The 23,699-nt window shown below is 35.1% G+C and overlaps 1 protein-coding gene across 10 annotated transcripts in view; it reads left to right on the top strand.

Moving 5' to 3' along the window:
- ANKRD17 (ankyrin repeat domain 17) overlaps positions 1–23,699 on the top strand; it is a 159,786-nt gene that overhangs the window by 105,248 nt on the left and 30,839 nt on the right. For all 10 annotated transcript variants that reach the window (XM_082838778.1, XM_082838781.1, XM_082838777.1 and 7 more), the window contains 8 exons: positions 3,911–4,022; positions 4,155–4,300; positions 7,610–7,752; positions 8,518–8,731; positions 9,234–9,409; positions 10,500–10,662; positions 12,984–13,079; positions 14,370–14,486. In XM_082838778.1, the coding sequence (XP_082694904.1) occupies positions 3,911–4,022; positions 4,155–4,300; positions 7,610–7,752; positions 8,518–8,731; positions 9,234–9,409; positions 10,500–10,662; positions 12,984–13,079; positions 14,370–14,486 (1,167 nt within the window). The remainder of the gene's footprint in view (positions 1–3,910; positions 4,023–4,154; positions 4,301–7,609; positions 7,753–8,517; positions 8,732–9,233; positions 9,410–10,499; positions 10,663–12,983; positions 13,080–14,369; positions 14,487–23,699) is intronic.

Here is a 23,699-nt window from a genome sequence, read left to right as displayed (position 1 = left end):
ATTAATACTACACACTGTGCTGTTACCAAAATTTATTTTAGGAAACATCAATAAATGATAGTTTGAAGTAATTATTTGGGACTGTTTTACTATGCATTCTGATAACATAGCTCTAATCTCTTTTTATTTTGCTTGAGTGGTGTAATAAAACTTATACCTGGGTACTCTAGATATGGAAATTAGGAATCACATATAGATTTTTAAGAACTGTGGTTTTATATGAAACAATAAATCTGGTTGAAGGTTAGAGCTGAATCCCGTGAATTAATTAAATATTTTCTGTATTGTATAGTGTGAACTTTTTATTAACTCTGCTAGCCGAAAGTGAGAAAGAATTAGTTGTTCTCTTCATAGGTTCTAAAACCTGTGTTCTGGCATGAACTGAACTTGTGTTCCAGTTCTGAACTGCTTGACATTTTATTCTCAAATTTCTAAAGGCTTTCCTTAAACTTGGAATAACTTATTCTAGCACATCTCAAAAATGAGAAAAATAAATACCTCCTCATGTAATTTTGCCTTTTTTTCCTGTTTTTAATAATTAACATGTATCCATTATCTTTTAAAGAGGTAGATGTTAAATTTAACCTACATATCAAGACTGAAATTGTAGAGTATGTAAAATTATGTTTTACCTTTAATGGTATAAATGTCATTGGTATTTCTCTTTTCTTCTGTTTTTGCAACATGGAAAACAGTTTCACCACGATTTAATGAGAAATTAAGGAGCCCAGGAAAAAACTCATTTAACTCATAATAGTAATATGAAATACTCTGCCATTAAAGCATTCTACTTTAAAATGCATGCATTCGACTTGTTTATATGACGTGTTTTAAATAGGATATTTACTGTCTTACTGATTTTTCTCATTTATTGAATGCCCTAAAGTGCCATCCTTTTTAATCTTATACATGACCCCTAACGTGGTTAGAGAATGAGATATTTGGGACTATGGAGGTCTAAAAAATATTCAGCCCTTTAAATCCTAATAGTTTTCAAAGTAATTTATTTAATTACTTTAAATGAAATGAATAGATATACTTTTTTATAGTTCAGATTTTTTTTTCACTTATATTCTAGCTCATTAAAAGCTGCCTTTTCCTTTAATATTTCATTTGTCTTATGATTCTTGCTTTTTTTTTTATCTTATAAAATTGAATCGTCATGCTGGTAATTTACAGAATATTTTTACATTGAATATAATTTTATCATTTTTTATAAGCCTGAATCATCATAACATGTTATGATACAGAATGGTATATTTTATGATATTGTGAGCTAAACGGAAATTTTCTTTAGAATATAAACCTGGAAAGCTCTTAACAAAGCTCTGGGCATCTTTTTCCTTTCCAGGTTTCTCTTAGATATATGAACAAGAATGTGACTTGGTAACCAGTATAATAACATAACTTTAGTGTTACTTTGCCTTCTAGAAAGTCATCACCTACATTTCATTTCCTTGATTAGAAATATTCAAAACACCTGTTTTCTTTAATTCAAAACTACCTGTATCTTATCAGTAGTTAATTTTAACCCAAACTCCTACTTCAGTTAAATTGTTTCTTGATATATTGCAAATCAGGATATTTCTTACCATTTTGGGAATGTGTAGTATATATTTGGGGGGGCGGTGAAAGTCTCACTTCAGAATCTTTAAATTCTTTCATTATTGTCTTAAAAAGATTGTTGTAAAATATTAATTGCTTTAATTTCACCTTAATGCAGAAATATAGTGAAGTTACCTACTTTTAAGTTGCCCAGGGAATTTGACTAACCTCCCCCTCTTTTTCAGCTTTAAATATCTTTTCCTTCAACTCTCACATTGTTCATATTTCTCTCTTAGTTTCAACCTAAATTTGCCCTGTACAGTAACCTGTAAACTCCTAGTGAGCAGAGACTGTATTTACTTACCTTTGTCAGCGCTAGAGTATCTAGCAGAGTACTTTGAATATAAAAGGTGCTTAATAAATGTCAATTGAATTGATGTTTTATAATGCGGAAAAAACCCAAATTTTACTGATCCTCTAAAATTTTCCATGCTTACCTTTTCCAAATTTTGTTTGTCTCTTCATTCTCTATTACGATTGGCACCAGTTTCCTAAATTACTCTTTAACCCCTAGAAGACTTCTAGAAACCTCATAAACTTTATCATAAAGTTGACTCTTTGTAATAAAGATTACTCTTCTACTGATTGTCTATACTAACATAGAGAACACATAATACAGATAGACTTAGCATTCTGTTCACCTCAGTCAGCTGTGCCTTAGGGCTGCTCTCTGATGTAAGAGGGTAAGCAGCATTTTGTTATCGATGATCTTCTTGGTTTCTTTTACACCAGTCTTTACCCATTGTTAGCATGTGTGACCATCGGAAGGTTATTTCTCTGACCTTTGTCTCCTTTTCTCTGAAATCAGATTCCTTCCTTATAAACCTGAAATAAATATAATATTATATAACACAGTAAATATATATTTCATTTATGTAATCCTTTGTTTTATTAGTGATAGCTTTTATTCTATGACCCTTACAGCTACTGTCATTCATTCAACTTAACTATCTTTTATTGTTTCCTAGGCAAGACATCACTAATAGGTAGAGAATGCAAACATAAATAAGACATGTTTATTACCTTCCAGGAATTTATAGTCCCCTGAGGGTGATAGACACATAAGTAATATTAACATAAGGAAGATTGGTGATAAATGCTGTAATAGAGGTGAATATGTGAAAGCGGGAAGATGGCTTAGACAGAGCTATACAATAAAAAAATAATGCAAGATTCATATAATTTTATGTTTTCTGGTAGCCACATACTATGATAGAGTGTGACCACTGGTTAAATCTATTATTGGTCACTATCACTGGCATAAGTCAGAAGTAAACTGTATATAAACAGTGTCATGTCTCAATTATAATTGTGTTTGTCTTTCAAAATGCATTGTATATTATATTTTTTTGTTCCTTTAAATTTTTAGGGGCTTTGTTCCTCGACTGCAGTTAAGTTACTTGGAAATAATTTTTTCTTTTCAAGACTTGTTTTTCAGCTTTGTTAGATGGGTCCAGAGTAGCTAATTTGGCCTAATGGCTGAGGATTTTTCTTGATATTCTGTGTGTTTTGAGGGTCTTTCTGCTCTGGCTGTGGGAACCAAACTATTCCCAGTTCTGTGTAAGCTCTAGGTGTTGTTCAGTCCCTTCTGGTAGTCTTTCCCTGGCCTCCAGTAATTTTTCTTATGCACGTATGCTGATCAGAGCTCAGCTGAAGACTCAAGAGGAGCCCTCTGCAGATCTCTGGAGTGCTCTCTGTATGTAGTGCCTTCCTCTCCAGTAGTCTACCCCATGAATTCTAGCCACCTTCACTTCTCCAAACTCTCTTTTCAATGCAGGGAGAATGCCAGGCTCTATTTGGGTACCCTCTTCCTGCACTTTAGCCTGGAAACTCTCCAGGCTATACAATAAGTTAATCATTTCTGTCCTCAGTGATCACTGTCATGTGTTGCCTGTCTAACTAACATCATTTCAAATAGTTTGTCTTTTTTTGTCGTTTGGGATGGGAAGATAAATCTTGTCTATGCTACTCCATTTATGGGTAGAAGGGAAAGTGAGTCCACAGTAGTATTTCTTAAAACATGTAGTTGAAAATAGCATATGGTTGAAAATCATACATTTTTTTCTTCTTGCTTGCTTTAAGAATTGCCCATAAAGTTCAAATATTATTTGTAGTTTAAAAAAATCACAAGTTGACCATTAGTGGGGAAAAAAAAAGAGGTTACTATCCAAATGTTTGATATAGTAGAATGGTATATATGTGTGTGTATGTGTGTGTGTGTGTGTGTGTTTGGTATATGTACATATTATGTAATTGATGTTAACATTTTTAATTGTCTAATGAGCTAATCAACAATTTTTTACAGACTGAGAGTAATCATGACACAGCGCTAACGCTTGCCTGTGCTGGTGGTCATGAGGAACTGGTACAGACATTGCTAGAGAGAGGAGCTAGTATTGAGCACAGAGACAAGAAAGGTAAGGCCTACTTTTGTTAACTTTTCTTCTGAATTATTTGTGTTCTGTGACGAAATACTACTTGTAGCCCTATTTTGATGGACAACAGCACTGTTTCTTTGCTTAGCTAAGAAGATCTTTATTTTACTGCAGGTTTTACTCCGCTCATCTTGGCTGCTACAGCTGGTCATGTTGGTGTTGTGGAAATATTGCTGGACAATGGTGCAGACATTGAAGCCCAGTCAGAAAGAACCAAGGACACACCGCTATCTTTGGCTTGTTCTGGGGGAAGACAGGAGGTATTGTCCCCAAGTGTAATTTTTTTTTTTTTTCTCTCTGTTTAACAGATGTGCACTTTTAATTTATATGACTTTGTGGTAACAGTGGACAGACATTAAGATTTATCACAGTAACTGAGACTATAATCTTTTAGCAAAAGGATAAGAATTAGTGTTATAAACTGTCTTGCCAGAAAAATCATACATTGTTTATTATCCTACTCATCTGAAAGTACGAACTGCCATAGGAATCCCTCTATATTGCATTCAGGCTAAGAGAATGATTAAGACATCCCAAATCAAATCAGCAAGCTCCTGATAAGTGGGGCCTATATTCACTCATCTTTTCCTGTCCCAGAGTACTTAGTGTGAAAGGTACTTAAGCTCAGCCTCTGTTTGCTCCATTGTGTGTCTTCTTCGGACATTTAATAATCAGTTGGATAACCTCATTCTTCTGGCATTTAATAATTAGTTGGATAACCTCATTTTAAATCACTTTTTAAAATCCAATTCTATTCACCAGTCGTGCTGTCTCTATGGATTGGTAACTTCTCAGTTAGGGAGTTGTTGAATCTTATATTTAGGAAGCACTCTAGGTCATTCCAGGTGAGTTTCCTACCCTCAGCTTAAAAATCTTTTTCTTTTTTATTTCACCATTCTAATTATTTTCTGTATTCCACAGTGGAGGTGATTCTGTCAGTCAGAAATGTAAATGTTCTGTTTTTGATATATAATGAAAGTAAAATTTTGACTTAACTGAAATTTTCAATCACTGTGTGGTTTGAAATCATACTTGTCTCATAACATTTTTCAATATTGAATCAAAAAGAAATCAGTTGATTTTCTTCCTTTCAAAGCAATGTTAAAGCCTATAGTCTACTGTAATCTTTATGTATTCTTACTAAAATGTAACAGATGCGGTAATGATAATTATAGAAGTCTTTTAGGGTAATAATTTTGCCTATAACACTCTTGCTTTTATTTGGTGTCATTAGAACAGTAAAGTATTTTGCAGTAATTAATAAAATATTAGAAAGTCATTTTACTATAAAATCACAAAATAGTTCTTTTATATTGAATGTTTATTACTTTTGGGGAATAGACCATTCCCTCTGAGAGATAACTAGGGTCAGTTATCTTTGCATAAAAGAATTAAGAAAACTTTAGAAATTTGATTAGGGTTTTCTACTTTATTGCTTAAGGGACTCTTTGTAAAATAAAATAGCCTAATGCCAGTTTGGGGGCTTGTTTTTATGATGTTGTTACATAAGCCAGTTAGCCTTACTGGCTCTAAAAGCAAAAATGTGATAGAAAGTCATCTAAAATTAGTCATAGCTTCAGAGAAAGATAAGAATCATATCGCTTATACATGGAATCTTAAAAAAAGAAATACAAATGAACTTATATACAAAACAGAAATAGACCCACAGACACAGAAAACAAATTTATGGTTACCAAAGGAGAAAGGAGTGGGAGAGGGATAAATTAGGAGTTTGGGATTAACATATACACACTGCTGCGTATGGAATAGATGACCAACAAGGGCCTACTGTATAGCACAGGGAACTATACTCAATATTTTATAGTAACCTCTAAGGAAAAAGAATCTGGAAAAAAAATGTATGTATATGTATGTATAATTGAATCACTTTGCTGTACACCTGAAACTAACACAACTTTGTAAATCAATTACACTTCAATAAAAAAAATTTTTTTAATGAAATTTAAAATAGAAAACGCTTATGAATGTGAACGTAAAAAAACCCAAAAGACAAAAATAAAATAAAATTGGTCATAGCTTTATTCAAACGAGTAAAGTTTTAGCTGGTAGTAAGGCAAAGCACTGTTCATTAACATTTATTTATTTCCCAGTTAGATATATTATTAACAGTAAGAGCAAGGATAAGTGCTATGAGCTTGAGCAATCCTTAACTCCTTATGCCTCATTTGTAAAATGAAGGTAAGATGCTAGTACCTGTGTCAAAGAGTTTTTTTGTGCATTAAATGGCATAATAGACAAAAGATCTATGAATGGCACTTAAATAAATGCTAAATATTCTCAGCAATCAGGGAATGCAAATTAAGACCCCAGTGAGATACCACCAGCTACATCCACTAGAATGGCTAAAATTATAAAGATTGACAATACCAAATTTTGCTGAGGATGTGGAGTAACCAGAACTCCTTGTTGATGAGAGTGTAAATAGTACAACCACTTTAGGAACAGGTTTGGCAATTTCTTAACTAAACATGCACCCAGAAATTCTGCTGCTAGGTGGAGCCCATGAGCAATGAAAATATATTTCCACAAGAAATGTTCATGGCAACTTTATTCAGAATTGCCCAAAACTAGAAACAGTAGAGATGTTTAGCAGTAGAAGGGATAAAGCAGCACATTCACATAATGGAATGCTACGCAATACACACAGTTGACTTTCAAACACTCTGTGATTCATTTATATGAAGATCTATGGTAAATGAAACTAATCTTTGGGTAGGATTGACTGAGAAAGAACATGAGTAAATAACAGATTTAAATTAGGTTTATGCGTTTCTCGATACAAATTAGGTTTATGCGTTTCTCGATACTCAGTGAATATACACTTAAGTTTTGTGCATTTATTGAAAGTTACAAATTTCACCTAAAAAAAACCTAAAAAGCCTAAAAGCAAGTAAGAGTTTAGTTCATGGTACACATGCTGATGTGTTTAAGGGAAATTGCAGGTGTCTACAATTTACTTAGAAATGAAATGCATCAAAAAATGATGGACAGACGAATAAATGTGATAAAGTAAGTAGAGGAGAATGTTAATGGTAGAATCTAGGTGATGATTGTATGTAAATTTTTTTCAACTTTTCTGTGTGCTTAAAAATTTTTATGGTAAAATGTTGGGGGAAGATAAGTGTTAGCTTTATTCCAAAAATGTTTTTAACATTTAGTTTTTGATTTTAAGTTTAAAAAATATTTTAAGGACATTTACATGTATAAATGAAAAAATCTTATTCTATTTTACCACTATGTGGTGGAATAATACAGAAATACTAATTTCCAAAACAGCATTGCACAAGAACACATGAGGTCAAGATCTTTCAATGAAAACACTGTGCCATTTCAACAGATTCCAAAATGGATTTTACTTGAGAAACGATTCCTTTATCGGCCTCTAAGACCTTTTGCTTTCATTTGAGACTGATTTTGTGCAAAGGATGAATAACTTTCCCCTTCTTTTGTTATACAATAAAGCAGAAAAAAAGAGAAATCAGAAATATACACCTTGCAAGTTGTCTCACCATAAGAAGAAAACACATTTTTTCCTTTTCTTTTTCCAGGTGGTGGAGCTATTGTTAGCTCGAGGGGCAAATAAAGAGCACAGGAATGTTTCTGATTACACACCTCTAAGCCTGGCTGCTTCTGGTGGCTATGTGAACATTATCAAAATATTACTAAATGCAGGAGCTGAGATTAATTCTAGGCAAGTTTTATTCTCTCTCTCCAAGTCCCTTAAGAGTGTTATGTTAAAGATATTTGTAGCACACTTTTTAATGCCATATTTAGGAAATGCCTTCATTACAAATTTAGAATTCAAATTTAAGTGTTTAAAATTGTTGACATAGAACTTGAAAAAATTATCACTTTATTTCTTATGATAAACGTAAACACATCTGTCTTATGTTTTTATTAGCAAGCAAGTATATACTTTAGAATGGAAAGTTCATTTTAATAATGACTTAATAATTTATCACTTTCAGCCCAAGTCATTATGTTGAATGAGATACAGAAAGTATTCTAGTTCTGGGTAGTAAAAGATTTGTAGTGTAGTCTTGGTAATATCTCAAAGATTTAGTAGGGCTGAGAAGAATGATTATTTTAAATAATTCTGCAGAATAAAGAATCTTAAATCCTAAGATAGAGTTCTGTATTATCATCTAGTTTTTCTGGGACATTTAAAAAATATATTGGGCTTCCCTGGTGGCGCAGTGGTTGAGAGTCCGTCTACCGATGCAGGGGACATGGGTTCGTGCCCCGGTCCGGGAGGATCCCACATGCCGCAGAGCGGCTGGGCCCGTGAGCCATGGCCGCTGAGCCTGTGCATCCGGAGCCTGTGCTCCGCAACGGGAGAGGCCACAACAGTGAGAGGCCCGTGTACCGCAAAAAATAAAAAAAAATTTTTTTAAATAAATAAATAAAAATAAAAAATATATTTTTCCCTTTGTTCTCCCCATACTTCCACCCCCAGAACTGGTAGCAAATTGGGCATTTCTCCTCTGATGTTAGCAGCTATGAATGGGCACACAGCTGCCGTTAAGCTCCTGTTAGACATGGGCTCTGACATAAATGCTCAAATAGAAACCAATCGGAACACTGCCCTTACCTTAGCCTGCTTCCAAGGAAGAACTGAAGTGGTTAGTCTTCTGCTTGATAGAAAAGCAAATGTGGAACACAGAGCTAAGGTAAGAAAAAGTCTGAGATTTACCCATGGGTTTATTGCTTTGACATTTAAGGTGTACATTGGCAATATGCTAATTATACTTCTAGTACTTTGTAGTAACATTTATCTCTTACATATATAAACAAATCATTCTGTATGTCTCAGTTAAGCATTAACTCTTGAAATACCTCAGCAATAGATTTTTATAGGTAATAATGACATTGGGGTTATCAGCTGAAAACTATGTAGTATAATGAAAGAGAAGAGAGGGAGCATTTATTAAGTGCCAGTTATATGCCAAGTACATGTGTCTTAAAATTTTTACCAACAAATGGACATTAGGTAGAATCATCTGCTTTCAGTAGACCTCACTGTAACTGAGAGAGGTTAGCAGTGTCAGTGCTGAAATTTAGTCGTGAATTTTGTAACAGCTGTACCGTATTGCTCCCCCAGATCGTTGTTCTTTAACATTTTAGTACTTTCTGGTCTCTTACATGTTGTTTTTTATTTTTCACCAAACCTAGACTGGCCTCACACCGCTAATGGAAGCTGCCTCTGGTGGATATGCAGAGGTGGGCCGAGTTCTTTTGGATAAAGGTGCTGATGTTAATGCCCCTCCAGTGCCCTCCTCGAGAGATACAGCTTTAACCATAGCAGCAGATAAAGGGCATTATAAATTCTGTGAGCTTCTCATTGGCAGGTATGATGCTACCATACCCTTCATATATGAACATGGTATTACTAGTGATTACTACTCTCTGTGCAAATTGAACTATTAAAAAATCAAATGTGATTACTTCTATAAACTGCAGTGTATTTTTTTATGTTTTAAACCTATCTCTATTATTTTCCACCCATCCAGAGCTATGCTGCATTGTTTAATATATTTCAGTGCAATCTAGAAATACTTCTTTTCTTCCTTTTTTGTCTGTGTATACACTTTTAAAGTACTATAATAAGCTATTTGAACATCCATCTATTGTCATCCATATTCACATGTCCCACACAGTTTTGCAAAGATATCACCTTAAGTCTTGTAAGTCTGGCAATAATCTAAGGCTTCACTGTTGATTTTCTTGTTCTGTAATTAGGGCTTTTAAGAGACAGTTATGGAACTGTTCAAGATATGAGATAGAGTCGAGGATATTTTTTGTTTTCAGTCACTTAGGAGTTACTTGCCAGTCTTTCAAAGTTGCTTGTCTACTAAATTAGATTTCCTACTTTAACAGTCTGAAAGACTTTTGCATGGTGTCCTAACAGTAGTAATTAGTAGTAGCTACTATCAACTAGTTATTTACCATGAGTCTTATCTACCATGATGCCCACTGAGTGCTAAACCTTCATGTTATTTTAAGATTCATTCTTTTACAAAGCCACATAATATAAATACATGAATACAAATAATCTGAAAGATATAATCACCTCATAGGATACTGTTTGTGCTCTAGGATACTGTTTAATATATTACGATATTAACAGGATGTACCATTATTTTTCACTAAAGAAAATTTTACATTTTCTCAGGATTTTAAGCTCAGAATTATGCACAAAGAGTCATTATTTTTAAAATAAGAAAAGCAATTATTGATATATCATTAGTTTTGATTCAATGGCTTTTAATTTGATGACTGGAAATTCTTTGTAATGTAATTCTGTTAGAGAAATATATTTTAGTCCTATATATTTTAAACAATTTTTCCTTTACAAAATATTTTCACAAAATTCATAGTTGATTTTTATTATTATCTGTGTCATTTCATTTAAAAGTGATATTTGTGTCATTCATTTAGGGGTGCTCACATTGATGTACGTAACAAGAAGGGGAACACTCCATTGTGGCTGGCAGCAAATGGTGGACACCTTGATGTGGTTCAGTTACTGGTGCAAGCAGGTGCAGATGTGGATGCAGCTGATAACCGCAAGATAACTCCTCTTATGGCAGCATTTAGAAAGGTAGAAGTCTTTCATTCTCAGTCACTTGGATATTTTTCACTTAGGCTAGGAAGTGCATAATTTAATTATCACTAAAGACTCTCATTTTACGATCTAACAGTAGTGATGAAAGCAGTAAAATAATAAGCAAATAATCACTCTGATGGCAACATTGAAAGGTAGATACAGGTATGCCAGAAAAGCCATTAATAGTATCCATATTGGATGTCAAAGCTAAGTAAACTTTTAAAAAGTTGTTCGAATAGTATTTTCAAAATCTAGTTGCAATCTTAATCTTTCACAAAATATAAATCCAACTAAGTAATTAATTACTTGTTTATGAATGAGTGTTTTCTTGTATTAGCACAGCAGAGAAAAGTTTAGCTTAAATTGATTTCATTTTTAATTATTCACTTTAATTTCTAGGAAAAAAGGAAAAATGAAAATTCAGCTGCCAGTATTTGAAACCTTCAGAAGTAGAAATAAATTTTGTAAAACTGAAACTTTCTGTAATGCATAGCACAGAACTGTGTATAAGTAATTTGATTTAATATTTTGGTTGATCTCTTAAATGCAGGTCTGATTTGTTATTGGGGAAGCCAGACTACTATTCCAGGGATTATAATTTTGAGTTTTGTCATTCTGTAGGTATAATTTTGAGTTTTGTCATTCACGTAGGTAAAACCTCTTATAGATTCCAAATTACTTTGTTGTATTGAAAATTTTTAATATATAAATTGTAAAAAAATCATCTTTTCCTTTTTCTCTTATTATTCTCTCTGACTCTTGTTCTTTATACCACCTCCTCCCTGGGTGTTCTAGACTAGCTTCCCACTGACTCTCTGAATTTTTTTTTCCTTGCTAATCAAACTTATTCTCAGTGGCTGCCTACCTCTTCTCCAAGCAAGCTAGCATATAAAGTTTATCATCCAAACCATTTCACTATGTTAGTATCCTCTTCAAGTACCTTTTCATGTCTCCCCAGTCTCTGTAATCCTTTCAAATCCAATCTTAGTTTGTTATTCAAAGCCCAATCTAGTGCTTTTAGAACTCATCTCCCATTGAGTCCCTAATGTGGAGTCTTCTCCTTGCTTGGTCTTTTGTCATTGTCTCCCATAGCACCTTTGTTCTCATCTTGGGAATGCCCATGTCCTTCCTCACTCTTCCAAAATTACTCATTCTTTGGGTACAGTGTAAATCTCCCCTTCTATAGAAACTCTTCCCATTCCATTTGAGCTCACATTGAGATATCTGATCTCTTAAAGGTTGTAGAAATTCTACAATTCATTATTATCTTTATCATTTATTTTGACAAATATATATTGTTATTACCTTAACATCTAACATGCATATATCTCATCTTTCCAAATAGACTTAGCTCCTTAAGAAAGGCACTTATCTTTTATACTCTTTGTATTCATTCCATTATTTTTCTTAGTACCTACCATGTACAACTGTAATTGTTGGCATATTACATTGTACAGATTCCAACTGTTGCTTTTTGTACAAAATGTAATAATCAGGGATCCACACACAAAGTCAGGTAACTGTATGAGTTGTCCCATATAAATAGTTTAAATACTGTAGAAGTGTTGGTGAGATATCAAGGAAAGGTGCAAATGGCATTTAAGCTATTCATTAAAAGATAGGGATAGTCCAAAAGGATGCAGATGAGAAGGAAGAAATAAATGCAATAGAGGAAATGTACTAAATATAAACAGATGTTTATTCATCCGTTTATATGTGTTGTGTCAGTAATAGTGTGGATTAGAGAAAGTAGAAAGCCTCTTGAAGGCTGGTCTAAGGATTTTGAACTTAGTGAACTGTGTTACAGTGAATAATATAATCATCGCTCAAGCCTTAGGAAAGTGTATGTTATTTCTTTTGCACTACCTAGTATAGTGCTATGCATTCAGTTTTTATCTCAAAGAAAGATCAAAATTGTTATTTCTACTCTTTTAATGCTTAAAATTGAAACACGATACTCAGTTCTAATGAATTAGCTAGGAAAAAAAAGATGAGGTTTTTCTTTTCTTTCATACATATCCTGCATTTCTTCATACTGACTTTATTGTTTTTTTAAATTCAGAATGGTTTAGAATTTTAGGTCAGGTTATTCTGTATTTTTTTTTTTTGGAGGGTAGGATGAAAATGAACAATGTAGATTTATCTAACTTATTAGAACTGAAGCCTGTCTCTTTTTCATTTAAAGTGCGAATAATACCCAATTTAAGTCTTTATTTTGTGGCACTAATGTTAATGGAATCTTAGTTAAGACAGACTAGATTTACTGAATCCTGATAGAGTCTGTTTTCAGTCTGACACTGATATCTATTTTTTAGGGTCATGTGAAGGTGGTGCGCTACTTAGTCAAAGAAGTCAATCAGTTTCCATCAGATTCTGAATGTATGAGATACATAGCAACGATCACTGATAAGGTAATATACTGATTAAATTCATCCCCATTATATGAGCTTGGGATCCCATTTGGCTTTTCATATGTATGTATATTCCACACTAAGATAAAAAAAGTCTTAGTTTGAACAATAATGTGTGGTACATAGCACTTTTCATTTATCTAGGATTTGGGAATGAAGTATGATATTTAAGAATCTCTTCAGATGATTTACTTACCTCATGAAGTAATAAACCATTTTCTGTTTTAGAATTACTTTATCTTTTTAAATAGTACTTAAGCTAATTTAATTTTAATGTAAATACTAAACAATCTAAAGCAAATTATTGTTACTATTCATTAGTGCTGTAATCTATTCAGACAGATATCTCTTCTGAGAGGAACAAGTCAGTGGATTTTTTTATACCTAAACAAAAATTAACACAGTACTTTTAATTATGGTCAAGAAAACTCTTAACATGTTCAACATAATATAAAAGTTGGAGTAACTGTCAGTTTAAGAATGAATTTGCTAGGATTTTTGCAGGGAAAGTAAGGAAAAATAAATCCCTTTAGAATTCTAATTGAGATCAAAATATTTGAATCAAATCCTAAGACATGCCTCTGAAAATCTAAAAATGTCTTTAATTTTCTCAGCAGTTATCACATGATAGTGAACAGCTTTTTCCCATAAGTTTTATTTAACATAGCTAATCCACTGTCTTGCCTGCCTCTAGATTCATTTATGACAATTAATGTTCCTAGATACCCCTTATGGAAGGGGGGCAGAGATGTAAAATAAAGCTTTTGTCTTAATAGGGAAATATCCCTTTCCTGTCAAAAACTGTATGTTCTAAGAATGAAATCACTGAGATGTCTATAAATACATGCTTTTTATGAATGATTCCAGCACAAGAAGTTATAGCAACAAAGCTTAAATATTTGAGAACAGTTCTTGCCAAATAAGTATTTTAAATTGTTTTAAACCTATTTTTTTTGTTGACGTTGACCTTTTCCTTTAGCCCATTAACCAGCTGACAGATTATTGCAGCTCTATTTATAGTATGGTTTCTTATATTTAAATAACAGGAGTAAATAATTTTAGTACCAGTCAAATGGATATTATTTTGAAGAACAATAGAGGCTCTTTGCTAATGTATTTTTAAAAATATACCATTTAAATTATGTTTTTATTTGCATTCTTTTTTTGCCTTACTACTGATCTTTATTGCTTATGTTCATTCAAGTACCTTAATTAATATTTTCATGTTTTCAGGAATCTCTCTAAATGTTAATTTTTTGAGTCTGGAAACATCTTAATTTTTCATTTTAGGAGATGCTGAAGAAGTGCCACCTTTGTATGGAGTCGATAGTACAAGCCAAAGATAGACAGGCTGCTGAAGCAAACAAAAATGCCAGCATTTTATTAGAGGAGTTAGACTTGGAAAAGGTAATGGTAACCTTTACATATGAAAAATACCTACTTTTTTCCTTTCAGCTTCTCTTCCTCCTAATTTGTAATCTGTGGTTTTTTGTTTTGGTTTGGTTTTGCTTTAAATTATGTACATGATTTTTCTCTCCAAGTTTGGCTCAAATAGTGGAGAGGATTATGAGTATTTTAAACATCATTATATCATTAAAATAGTTTTCTTTATAATCGAATTAACAAAATGTTATTGTAGGAATTGCATTGATCTGCAAGTCAGGGAACCTAGCCTCTAATGCTCAATTATCTCAACTAATGTTCTCTTAATCCCCATCCAACTCTGTACTTCATTGATCCTAGACCTTGTAATTTGTTGCCAACGGATTTATCAGAAGTACCAAATACACTAGGAAGGCATACACTACCAAGCCATGACCAACTAGTGAAATACGACCAGTTGATGGAATGTTTAATGCGCACCTTTTTATTTTATTTTATTTTTATAAAATTGTACGATTTAAATGCATGAAATGTATATCTATTATTTTTTTAACATCTTTATTAGAGTAGAATTGCTTTACAATAGTGTGTTAGTTTCTGCTTTATAACAAAGTGAATCAGCGATACATATACATATATCCCCATATCTCCTCCCTCTTGTATCTCCCTCCCACCCTCCCTATCCCACCCCTCTAGGTGGTCACAAAGCAACGGAGCTGATCTCCCTGTGCTATGCGACTGCTTCCCACTAGCTATCTATTTTACATTTGGTAGTATATATAAGTCCATGCCACTCTCTCACTTCGTCCCAGCTTACCTTTCCCCCTCCCCGTGTTCTCAAGTCCATTCTCTACGTCTGTGTCTTTATTCCTCTTTATTCCTTTCCTGCCCTTTAATGCGTACCTTTTTAAATGGATGATTTCTCTTGTATTTTTCTCTTTCAGGCACACTACAGTATCATTCCCATTTATTCCCATGGGGAGTAAAACACTCCAAACAATGTACAGTTTGGGCAGTCCCATAGCTGCTTCTTTACTCTCTGTTCCTATCAATAACTGTACTCTATAATGTAATAGTAGGAAAAGAATTGGTTGGTATTGAATATTATAGAATATATATTCTGCCATATTTCATCTTTTTAAAAAAGGTTAAAAATGCTATGAAATTTAACATATACTTTTTAGATTTATAAAGGATATGCAGTGATAGTGGGGGCTGGGGCACCCCCCCGCCCCATGCAGTTGAAAAGCAATGTGTAACTTTATACTTGGGCCCTCCATATCTTCAGTTTCAAGTCCCTGGATTTCAACCAACCACAGATTATGTAGTACTGTAGTACTTATTCATTTTAAAGAATCCGCATAAAGTGGGCCTGCACAGTGTTGTTCACAGGTCAATTGTATATATAACATTTTTCATTTGAGTCAAGTCCATTCTTTTTAATTAGACTTACTGACTTTGTTAAGCTATATATTTCATCTCACATAAAGAAAGTATGAATTATTTTAAACATTTTGTTCTAAAGTCAATGTGAAAATACAGTATTCTGAAAAATATATTTAAAATCAGAGGTTCTTTTTTTTTGTTTTTTTTTCCCCGGTACGCGGGCCTCTCACTGTTGTGGCCTCTCCCGTTGCGGAGCACAGGCTCCGGACACGCAGGCTCAGCGGCCATGGCCACGGGCCCAGCCACTCCGCGGCATGTGGGATCTTCCCAGACTGGGGCACGAACCAGTGTCCCCTGCATTGGCAGGCGGACTCTCAACCACTGCGCCACCAGGGAAGCCCCAGAGGTTCTTCATTTTAAAAACTTCCTAGTTTAGATTCTGATCAAATGAAAATTAGCTTTTTTGGCCACTTTGAAGTTTTAATTGAACACATTGAGAACAGATATGGTTATAATTATTGTAACTATACCTATTTTTAATATTCAGTTTCATCAAATATTTATTTAATGTTCACTAAATACCAGGCAATATAATAGAGCCAAGTTGTATGACAGAATATGTATTATTTGAGTCTTCTCTGTAAGAAATATTATTACCCTCATATTACAGATGGAGAAACTGAATCTATGGAAGTTAAGTAACTTGCCGAAGCTAGGCTAAGATTTAAATCCACTTTTTCTAATTCTAAATTCCCTGCTTTCCTCTCCTCCCTTAATTGAAGTCAACCTACATTTTAGTGCTTTCTCCTTATAATAGTATAATATCCTGTTTTTGCATTACTCTCTCATTTTTATATGTTAGAATCGCTAATTTATTTCATAATATTGTTTCTTTTTGCATTTTTATAAATCTTAGAAGACATCCTTTCTATAGCTGAGACATAGATATCTGTTTTTAAATAAAATCTTTAATTGTTTCATACCTTTGTTGTTTATACGTTACATGAAATACATTTAGAGATTTACTGCATACCTGTGGATCAAAGTCAAGAAGCAGCTTTTAGGAATGTCCTATTGTGCATGTCTTCAATGATTTATTTTCTTTTTTCTTTATTACAATAATGTGTTCAGTTTAAACTGTGAACTATGCAAAGATAACTAAAAGAAAAGCATACGCCATCATTGTAAGGTAACTGAAGTTCAAAACCTGGTATGGTAATTAACTAAAAGTCCTCACTTCTGACCTTTAAAACCTTTAAAGACCTTACATGTTCTGCCCACTCACACCACTTCTTACTCCTGTCTGATCTTATTTTACTACTTTCTCTTGGTCACTTTGCTCTATCCATAATGACCATCCTTTTTGCTCTTGCTATGCCTTCTGCCTTGAATGTCACTTCACTTGCCTCATATTTTAGTCTCCCTTTTACATTCTTCCTACTCTTCTTCCCTTCTTTATTTTCATGTTCTAATATTCTAAATACTGTATTTTACTTAGTTAGCTTGTTTGTCTCTCTCTACCACTAGATTGTATGAACTACAAAATGGTGCCTGGCATGTTAGTAAACATTTGTTGAACAAATAAATATCCATGTATATGAAAACTGTACTTTTTAAAAATTAGAATCATGCGAACATATTACTCTAATACTTGCTTTTCCCTCTCTCAATAAGTGAAGAATATTGTCAACTGATAGTGATTTATAACTGCATAATATACTCCATAGTAGGTTTGTTTCCAGTTTTGTCACTACAAATAATGTTGCAATAAACGTCATTATACATGTTTCTTTATATTTTGGTGCTTTTATTTTTATGGAGTAAGTTTCTTCACTTAGGTCAGTATATTTTAAATTTGATACTTTCAGAATATTTTCCTACTACCATCAGCAATACATAAGTGTTTTTTCCTTGAATTCTTGCCAGTCTTTCTTAACCTAGATGGTCATGCTTTCAGAGCCTCAGATTTAAAGCAATTCAAAAGGAATTTCTTTCAATGTCATTGCATATTTTCCAGTTTTTTTTTTTTTTTCTTTTTCGGTACGTGGGCCTCTCACTGTTGTGGCCTCTCCTGTTGCGGAGCACAGGCTCTGGACGCGCAGGCTCAGCGGCCATGGCTCACAGGCCCAGCTGCTCCGCGGCATGTGGGATCCTCCCGGACCGCGGCACGAACCCGTGTCCCCTGCATCAGCAGGCAGACTCTCAACCACTGCGCCACCAGGGAAGCCCTATTTTCCAGTATTAATTGTTAATCAAAAATTAATTAGATGCAAATTCTTCTGCATGGACTGATACTTTATAAACAGTTTTGAATGGGGATGGTACATAGATAGAATTCTAGACTGTGGACGAGACTGTTCTTTCCTGAACTCCAGCCCCTTTCTATTTCTATTTGAAAAATTATCAGATTGAGATGTGTTAGGGTTTGGTTCACTATTTTTAATGTATGATTTACATCTGGAAAAATACACCGTTTTGCCTTTTGAGGCTCAGTACATTCTGGCTCCACCATTTCTGATTCAGAAATATCATTGGAGTGGTCTTGTCTGGTTTAACTTGGATGTTCTGCATGGGTAACTTGTGTAAAAATGCTCCTTTGATCAACCTTTCTAATTTGAAAATGTTGATGAATAGGTTTGTAAAAATTGCTGCTGAGAATACTGCTCATTATATTTACCAGATTCCCTTATCCTTATGCAGCAAACACTATGTGGAAGAGTCCATGCTCTAGAGCAGTTCATCTGGTCTAACTGTGGAATACTCTGGCAGTTAATTTCTTGTTCTCTTAGGACATGAACAACTAGGTTATGTTTTGGGCTGTTAGAATCCATAGTGGGTATTATTGGTCTGCATTTTTAATGTTTTACCCCTCTACTTTATCACTTATTGTTTTTTCTCTTTGTAAACTTTCATAATCTTTTAGGGAGCTATGTACAGTATATTTTTAAAATATTCCTAATAGATGTTTTCAGTTGGGTTTTTTGCCACCACTGAAGCTATTAATATGCCCACCTCACAATCTCAGTTTCATACATTTCATTCTCTGATTATCACCTCATGTCTTTTCAGCTTTACTCCCTCTAGAATTCTACCTCCAGCAAGCCTAAAAACATTCTGTCTACCAATAAATTGTAAGATCCATTTATCGTACCACCCTTCACTGGCCTTACTCTTTTCTTTCTCCTTTTTCTTTATTGAAGCCTAGTAATTAAAGGTGTCTAAGGAAAAAAAGCATTCAACCTTGATGACTAATTTTACTTTAAATGTGTGACAGTGAACCCTTTAATGCCTCCCAGTAGTCATACTATATATTTCCCTAGTTTAATTTACTCTCCCACTCTTCTAGACCATTAGTTCTTTCTCCTTTATCCTGCGACTTCTGGTACATCCTCTTCTTCAACCTCTAATGACCTTGCATGCTACTTCAGTAAGAAAACTGAAGCACCAGAAGAAAACTGCCAGAGACTTCCCCTACCCCATCTCCCCAACCCACCAAGCCCTGTACCCATATATTTCCTACCAATTACTAGATAAACTTGTTGTAACCAATCCCTCCATTTGTGAACTACATCATATTTTCTGTCTGCCATCCCTTACTCAAAAACATTGTTTTGGGGCTTCCCTGGTGGCGCAGTGGTTGAGAGTCCGCCTGCCGATGCGGGGGACACAGGTTCGTGCCCCGGTCCGGGAAGATCCCACATGCCACGGAGCGGCTGGGCCTGTGAGCCATGGCCGCTGAGCCTGCGCGTCCGGAGCCTGTGCTCCGCAATGGGAGAGGCCGCAGCGATGAGAGGCCTGCGTACCGCAAAAAAAAAAAAAAAAAAAAAAAAAAATTGTTGTGGCAGTTTTCTTTTCTTCTATATCATTTCCCCCCCTCTCCTGGATCATCCTCATCATCATATAAGCTTCTTTGTCCAATCTTAAAAAAAACTTCTGATTTTTCCAACACGTACCTCCCCGCCCCCCCATTTTCAGCTACAAGCCCATTTCTGCTCCCATTTGCAGCAAAACTTGTCTATTTTGGATATTCCAATTCTTTTTTGTCTTGAATTTACTCCTACCAGGCTCTCACTCCTACAGCTCCACCAAAACTATGCCTTTACGGTCTTTGGGGACTCTCACTAGCTAAATCCAGTGATTACTTCTCTATCCTTATCTTACTAAGCCTAATAACACCTGACATACTCTATTTATCTGGCCTTCATTACACTACACAGTCTTGGTTTTTCTCTTATCTTTCTGAATGTTCCTTCTGTATCTCTAGTTCCTCCTCTTCTCTCCTCTTAGTTGGCAAGTCATTTAGCTTATTACATGATCTTCTTTATCCACTGGTCATCTCATCCTGCTTCTTACCTTTAAATATATACTAGCTGATCCCAAATTTATATCTTTAGTCCAAACCTCTTCCCTACATTCCAGTCTCTTATATCTAGCTAGCTACTCAACATGTCCTTTTGGATACTTAATTAGACATCTCATACTTACGTTCAAATGTGAACTCCTGATCTTTGCCCACTCCAAACCCACAACTCTGTCTTGTAATTTGCTCAGGCTAAAGATATCGATATCATGCTTGATTTCTCTCTGTCCTCCATTGTGTTGGAAAATCTAGTTACCTTTGCCTTAGAACTATATCAAGGATCCTAGTCACTATTTATCACTTCTCACCCTGATTCAAGTCATTAATATCATCTTTTACCTGTATTTCCACAGTAGTCATTTAACTGGTCTCCCTGATTCCATCATTGCTCTGCCATCTGTTCTCTATTTAACACTTAGAGTGATCCTATATATCAGTTAAATCAAATCACTCTTTTGCTCAAAACTCTACAGTGCCATTTCCCTCAGAGTAAAAGATAAAAAGTCTTTAAAATGCCCCGTGGGACCTTAGGTGATGAAGTCTCCTGATATGTTCTCTGAAAGTCATTTTCTATTATTCTCAACCAGACTGACCTACTTAAACATTCCAGGCCTACCTGAACATACAGCTTATATACTGACTGTTCTCTTTGCCTGCTATACTTCAAATCTTTTAAATGTTTACTTAAACTTCACCTTCATGTTCCCCTATATGTCCCCATATACACACTTCTCTTCCTCTGCTCCAGTATTCCTGTTTTACATTGTACTTAACACCTTTTTAAAAAACTGTATAATGTATTACGTTTGCTGTCTGTGTGCCTCCCCCAGCAACTAAATGTAAGCTTCATAAGCTTCATGAGGGCAGGGATATTTTGTCTTCTGCTTAGTCCTAAGAGACTAGAACCATGCTTAGTACATAGTTATCAAAAAAATTTTGCTGGATCCTGCCCTACCCTTCCCCTGTACTCCTTGACCTCTTTTTCTGTTATTGATACCACTACTGAATTCAGAAATAATTGAAATCTTGATGTAGTTTTCAGATTCTCAATTATCTTTGCTCCGCATTCTCTATATCCATCAAATAAGTTAGTGTAGTAAATTAACTTAATCCAGTATCTGGCACATATTAACCCCCTGAATATTAATGGTATCAGTATCATCATCATGACCTTTAATTGAGCTTTGGCAGTCTCTTTATGTCTTCTGTTCCATCCTCTCCTAAATTATCACTTCTCACCTGAAGTATTGCAGTAGGCTTCTTAACAGTCTGTCTATAAATAAATACCTTTGCCTCTGTCATCTTTTGCCTTCAGTTTAATCCTTCTTTATTCCAGTGTAACTTTTCCAGTTCCCATAGTTTCTGATACACAGATATGATTGCCTTTACTCCCTACTCGAAATCCTTCAGTCTTCATTGTCTGCATGGGAAATTTAAAACATTTGGCTCTTCCTGTCTTCTCTAGGCTCATCACTCACTATGGTTTTCTACTCCTCACATATCTCATTCACATAACTGTATCCAAATATGCACATGGGGGACTTCCTTGGCGGTCCAGTGGTTAAGACTCCGCACTTCCAATGCAGGGGGTGTGGGTTCTATCTCTGGTCAGGGAGCTAAGATCCCACGTGGCTCGAGGTGCGGCCAAAAAAAGAAAAAAACAGATTTGCACATGGTATTTCTTTAGTCTGGACTGCCTTTCCCTGAATCCTTAAATTCTCATCTTAAAAAGCTTAACTCTCAAACATCAATTTGTTTCCTGAATCTATAATTAGAAATCACCAGTTAGGGAATTCCCTGGCAGTCCAGTGATTAGGACTCAGTGTTTTCGCTACTGCTGGGGCCTGGGTTGGGGAACTTAGATCCTGCAGACAAAAGAAAAAATCAGTTGGACTAGTGCCCTTTCTTTCCTTTTCCACAATGAGGTTATTTATTCTGCAATTTGACTCTTTTCTTCAAAACCTCTACCCTCCCCCACATATGCTCACAAACATGTAGCAGTTCCCTGGTAAGTGAAATGAGGTCTAGGGCATGTACCTTGTGAGAAAATATAGAATGTAGGCTGAATTTCTAACCCTGTTTACCTGCACCTCCAGACTTACTCGAGTCTCATGGTTTAAAGACTCTGTTTTCATCTTTTCTCCTTCGGATCTTGTATCAGTTATTACCACCTCTCCCATACTTTAGTGCCTGCTATTTCATTAACTCCTACCCTCTTTCTACAACTTCATGAAGTTAACTATCCTAATGAAACCTTACCACAAATTTAGTATTTTGTTTCCTTATCTAAATATTTTAAGGGAATAATCTATGTCTTGTTGACTCTACTTTGCTTCTTTCTTTTTTTTTTTTTTACTTTTCTTTGTAATTCTCCATCCAGGACCATTTGCTGCTTACTTCTCCACTAATTCAGTGAACTAACTATGGCAGAGGTCACCAATGGCATCTTATTGCCAAATCCAGAATAAGATTAGACATCTCATACTTGTGTCCTTACTGATACTTTGTGATACTTACCAGTGTTGATTTGCCTTCCTTTATGAAACTCTTCTCCCATTGAAGCTGCTTTCTCCTGATTGTCTTCTTCTGCCTGATATATGCCTTTCTAAAAGTCTCATTTGGTCTTCCTTTTTTTTTTTTTTTTTTTGTGGTACGCGGGCCTCTCACTGTTGTGGCCTCTCCCGTTGCGGAGCACAGGCTCTGGACGCGCAGGCTCAGCGGCCATGGCTCACGGGCCCAGCCGCTCCGCGGCATGTGGGATCCTCCCAGACCAGGACACGAACCCGTGTCCCCTGCATCAGCAGGTGGACTCTCAACCACTGTGCCACCAGGGAAGCCCTAGTTTTTCTATTTTTAAAAGTTCTTCCCCCCTCTTGAATACCAATCACAATTATTTCTTACCACTGGACACATTTTAAAAATCAAGCAAAATTAATAATTCATCTGGCCGAGCCAAAAGTCTTAAACCTCACTTGTTATTTTTATCCCCCCAAATCTATTTCCTGGCTTTTTTTCCATACAGATGTAATATAGATGAAATATCAGTTTTATTATTCCTGATTCTAAATTGGAGAGGCTTAGTATCTATCTGTAGCCACAGTTGCTTTGAAAATGTTTCTTTGGCACACCCTTCACCCCCCTTTCTACTCCTTCTCTTCCCTTTACACTTAGCTATTTATTTCTTGAAAGTCAGCAAAACAGATCAACCCCAGGCCTCCCTCACTGGAGCTCAGGCAGAGATGTAGAAAGTATGGGGATCCTGAGGACCGGCAGCTTAGCTACATTAAAGCAAGGCTGAATGAGCTGAGTCATACACGCTCAGTTCCTTCTTTCAAACTCACCAATCAGGTAGTACTCCTTCCTTGTAGTGAACTAGGGTGTGAAGGTCACCAATTACTGTTTTCTTCTCAGTCCTTTGGAAAGGTCAAAAGCTCCTCCCTTACTGGTCTTCAGAGGAAACTTGGGTACTTCTGGAAGACCAGCAAAAATTT

The sequence above is a fragment of the Leucopleurus acutus genome (genome assembly GCF_964270905.1).
Source record: "Leucopleurus acutus genome assembly, chromosome: 4".
NCBI classification, from domain to species: domain Eukaryota; kingdom Metazoa; phylum Chordata; class Mammalia; order Artiodactyla; family Delphinidae; genus Leucopleurus; species Leucopleurus acutus.
Note: the sequence above shows the minus strand (reverse complement) of the source record. Positions and strands in the feature narration are given on the sequence as shown.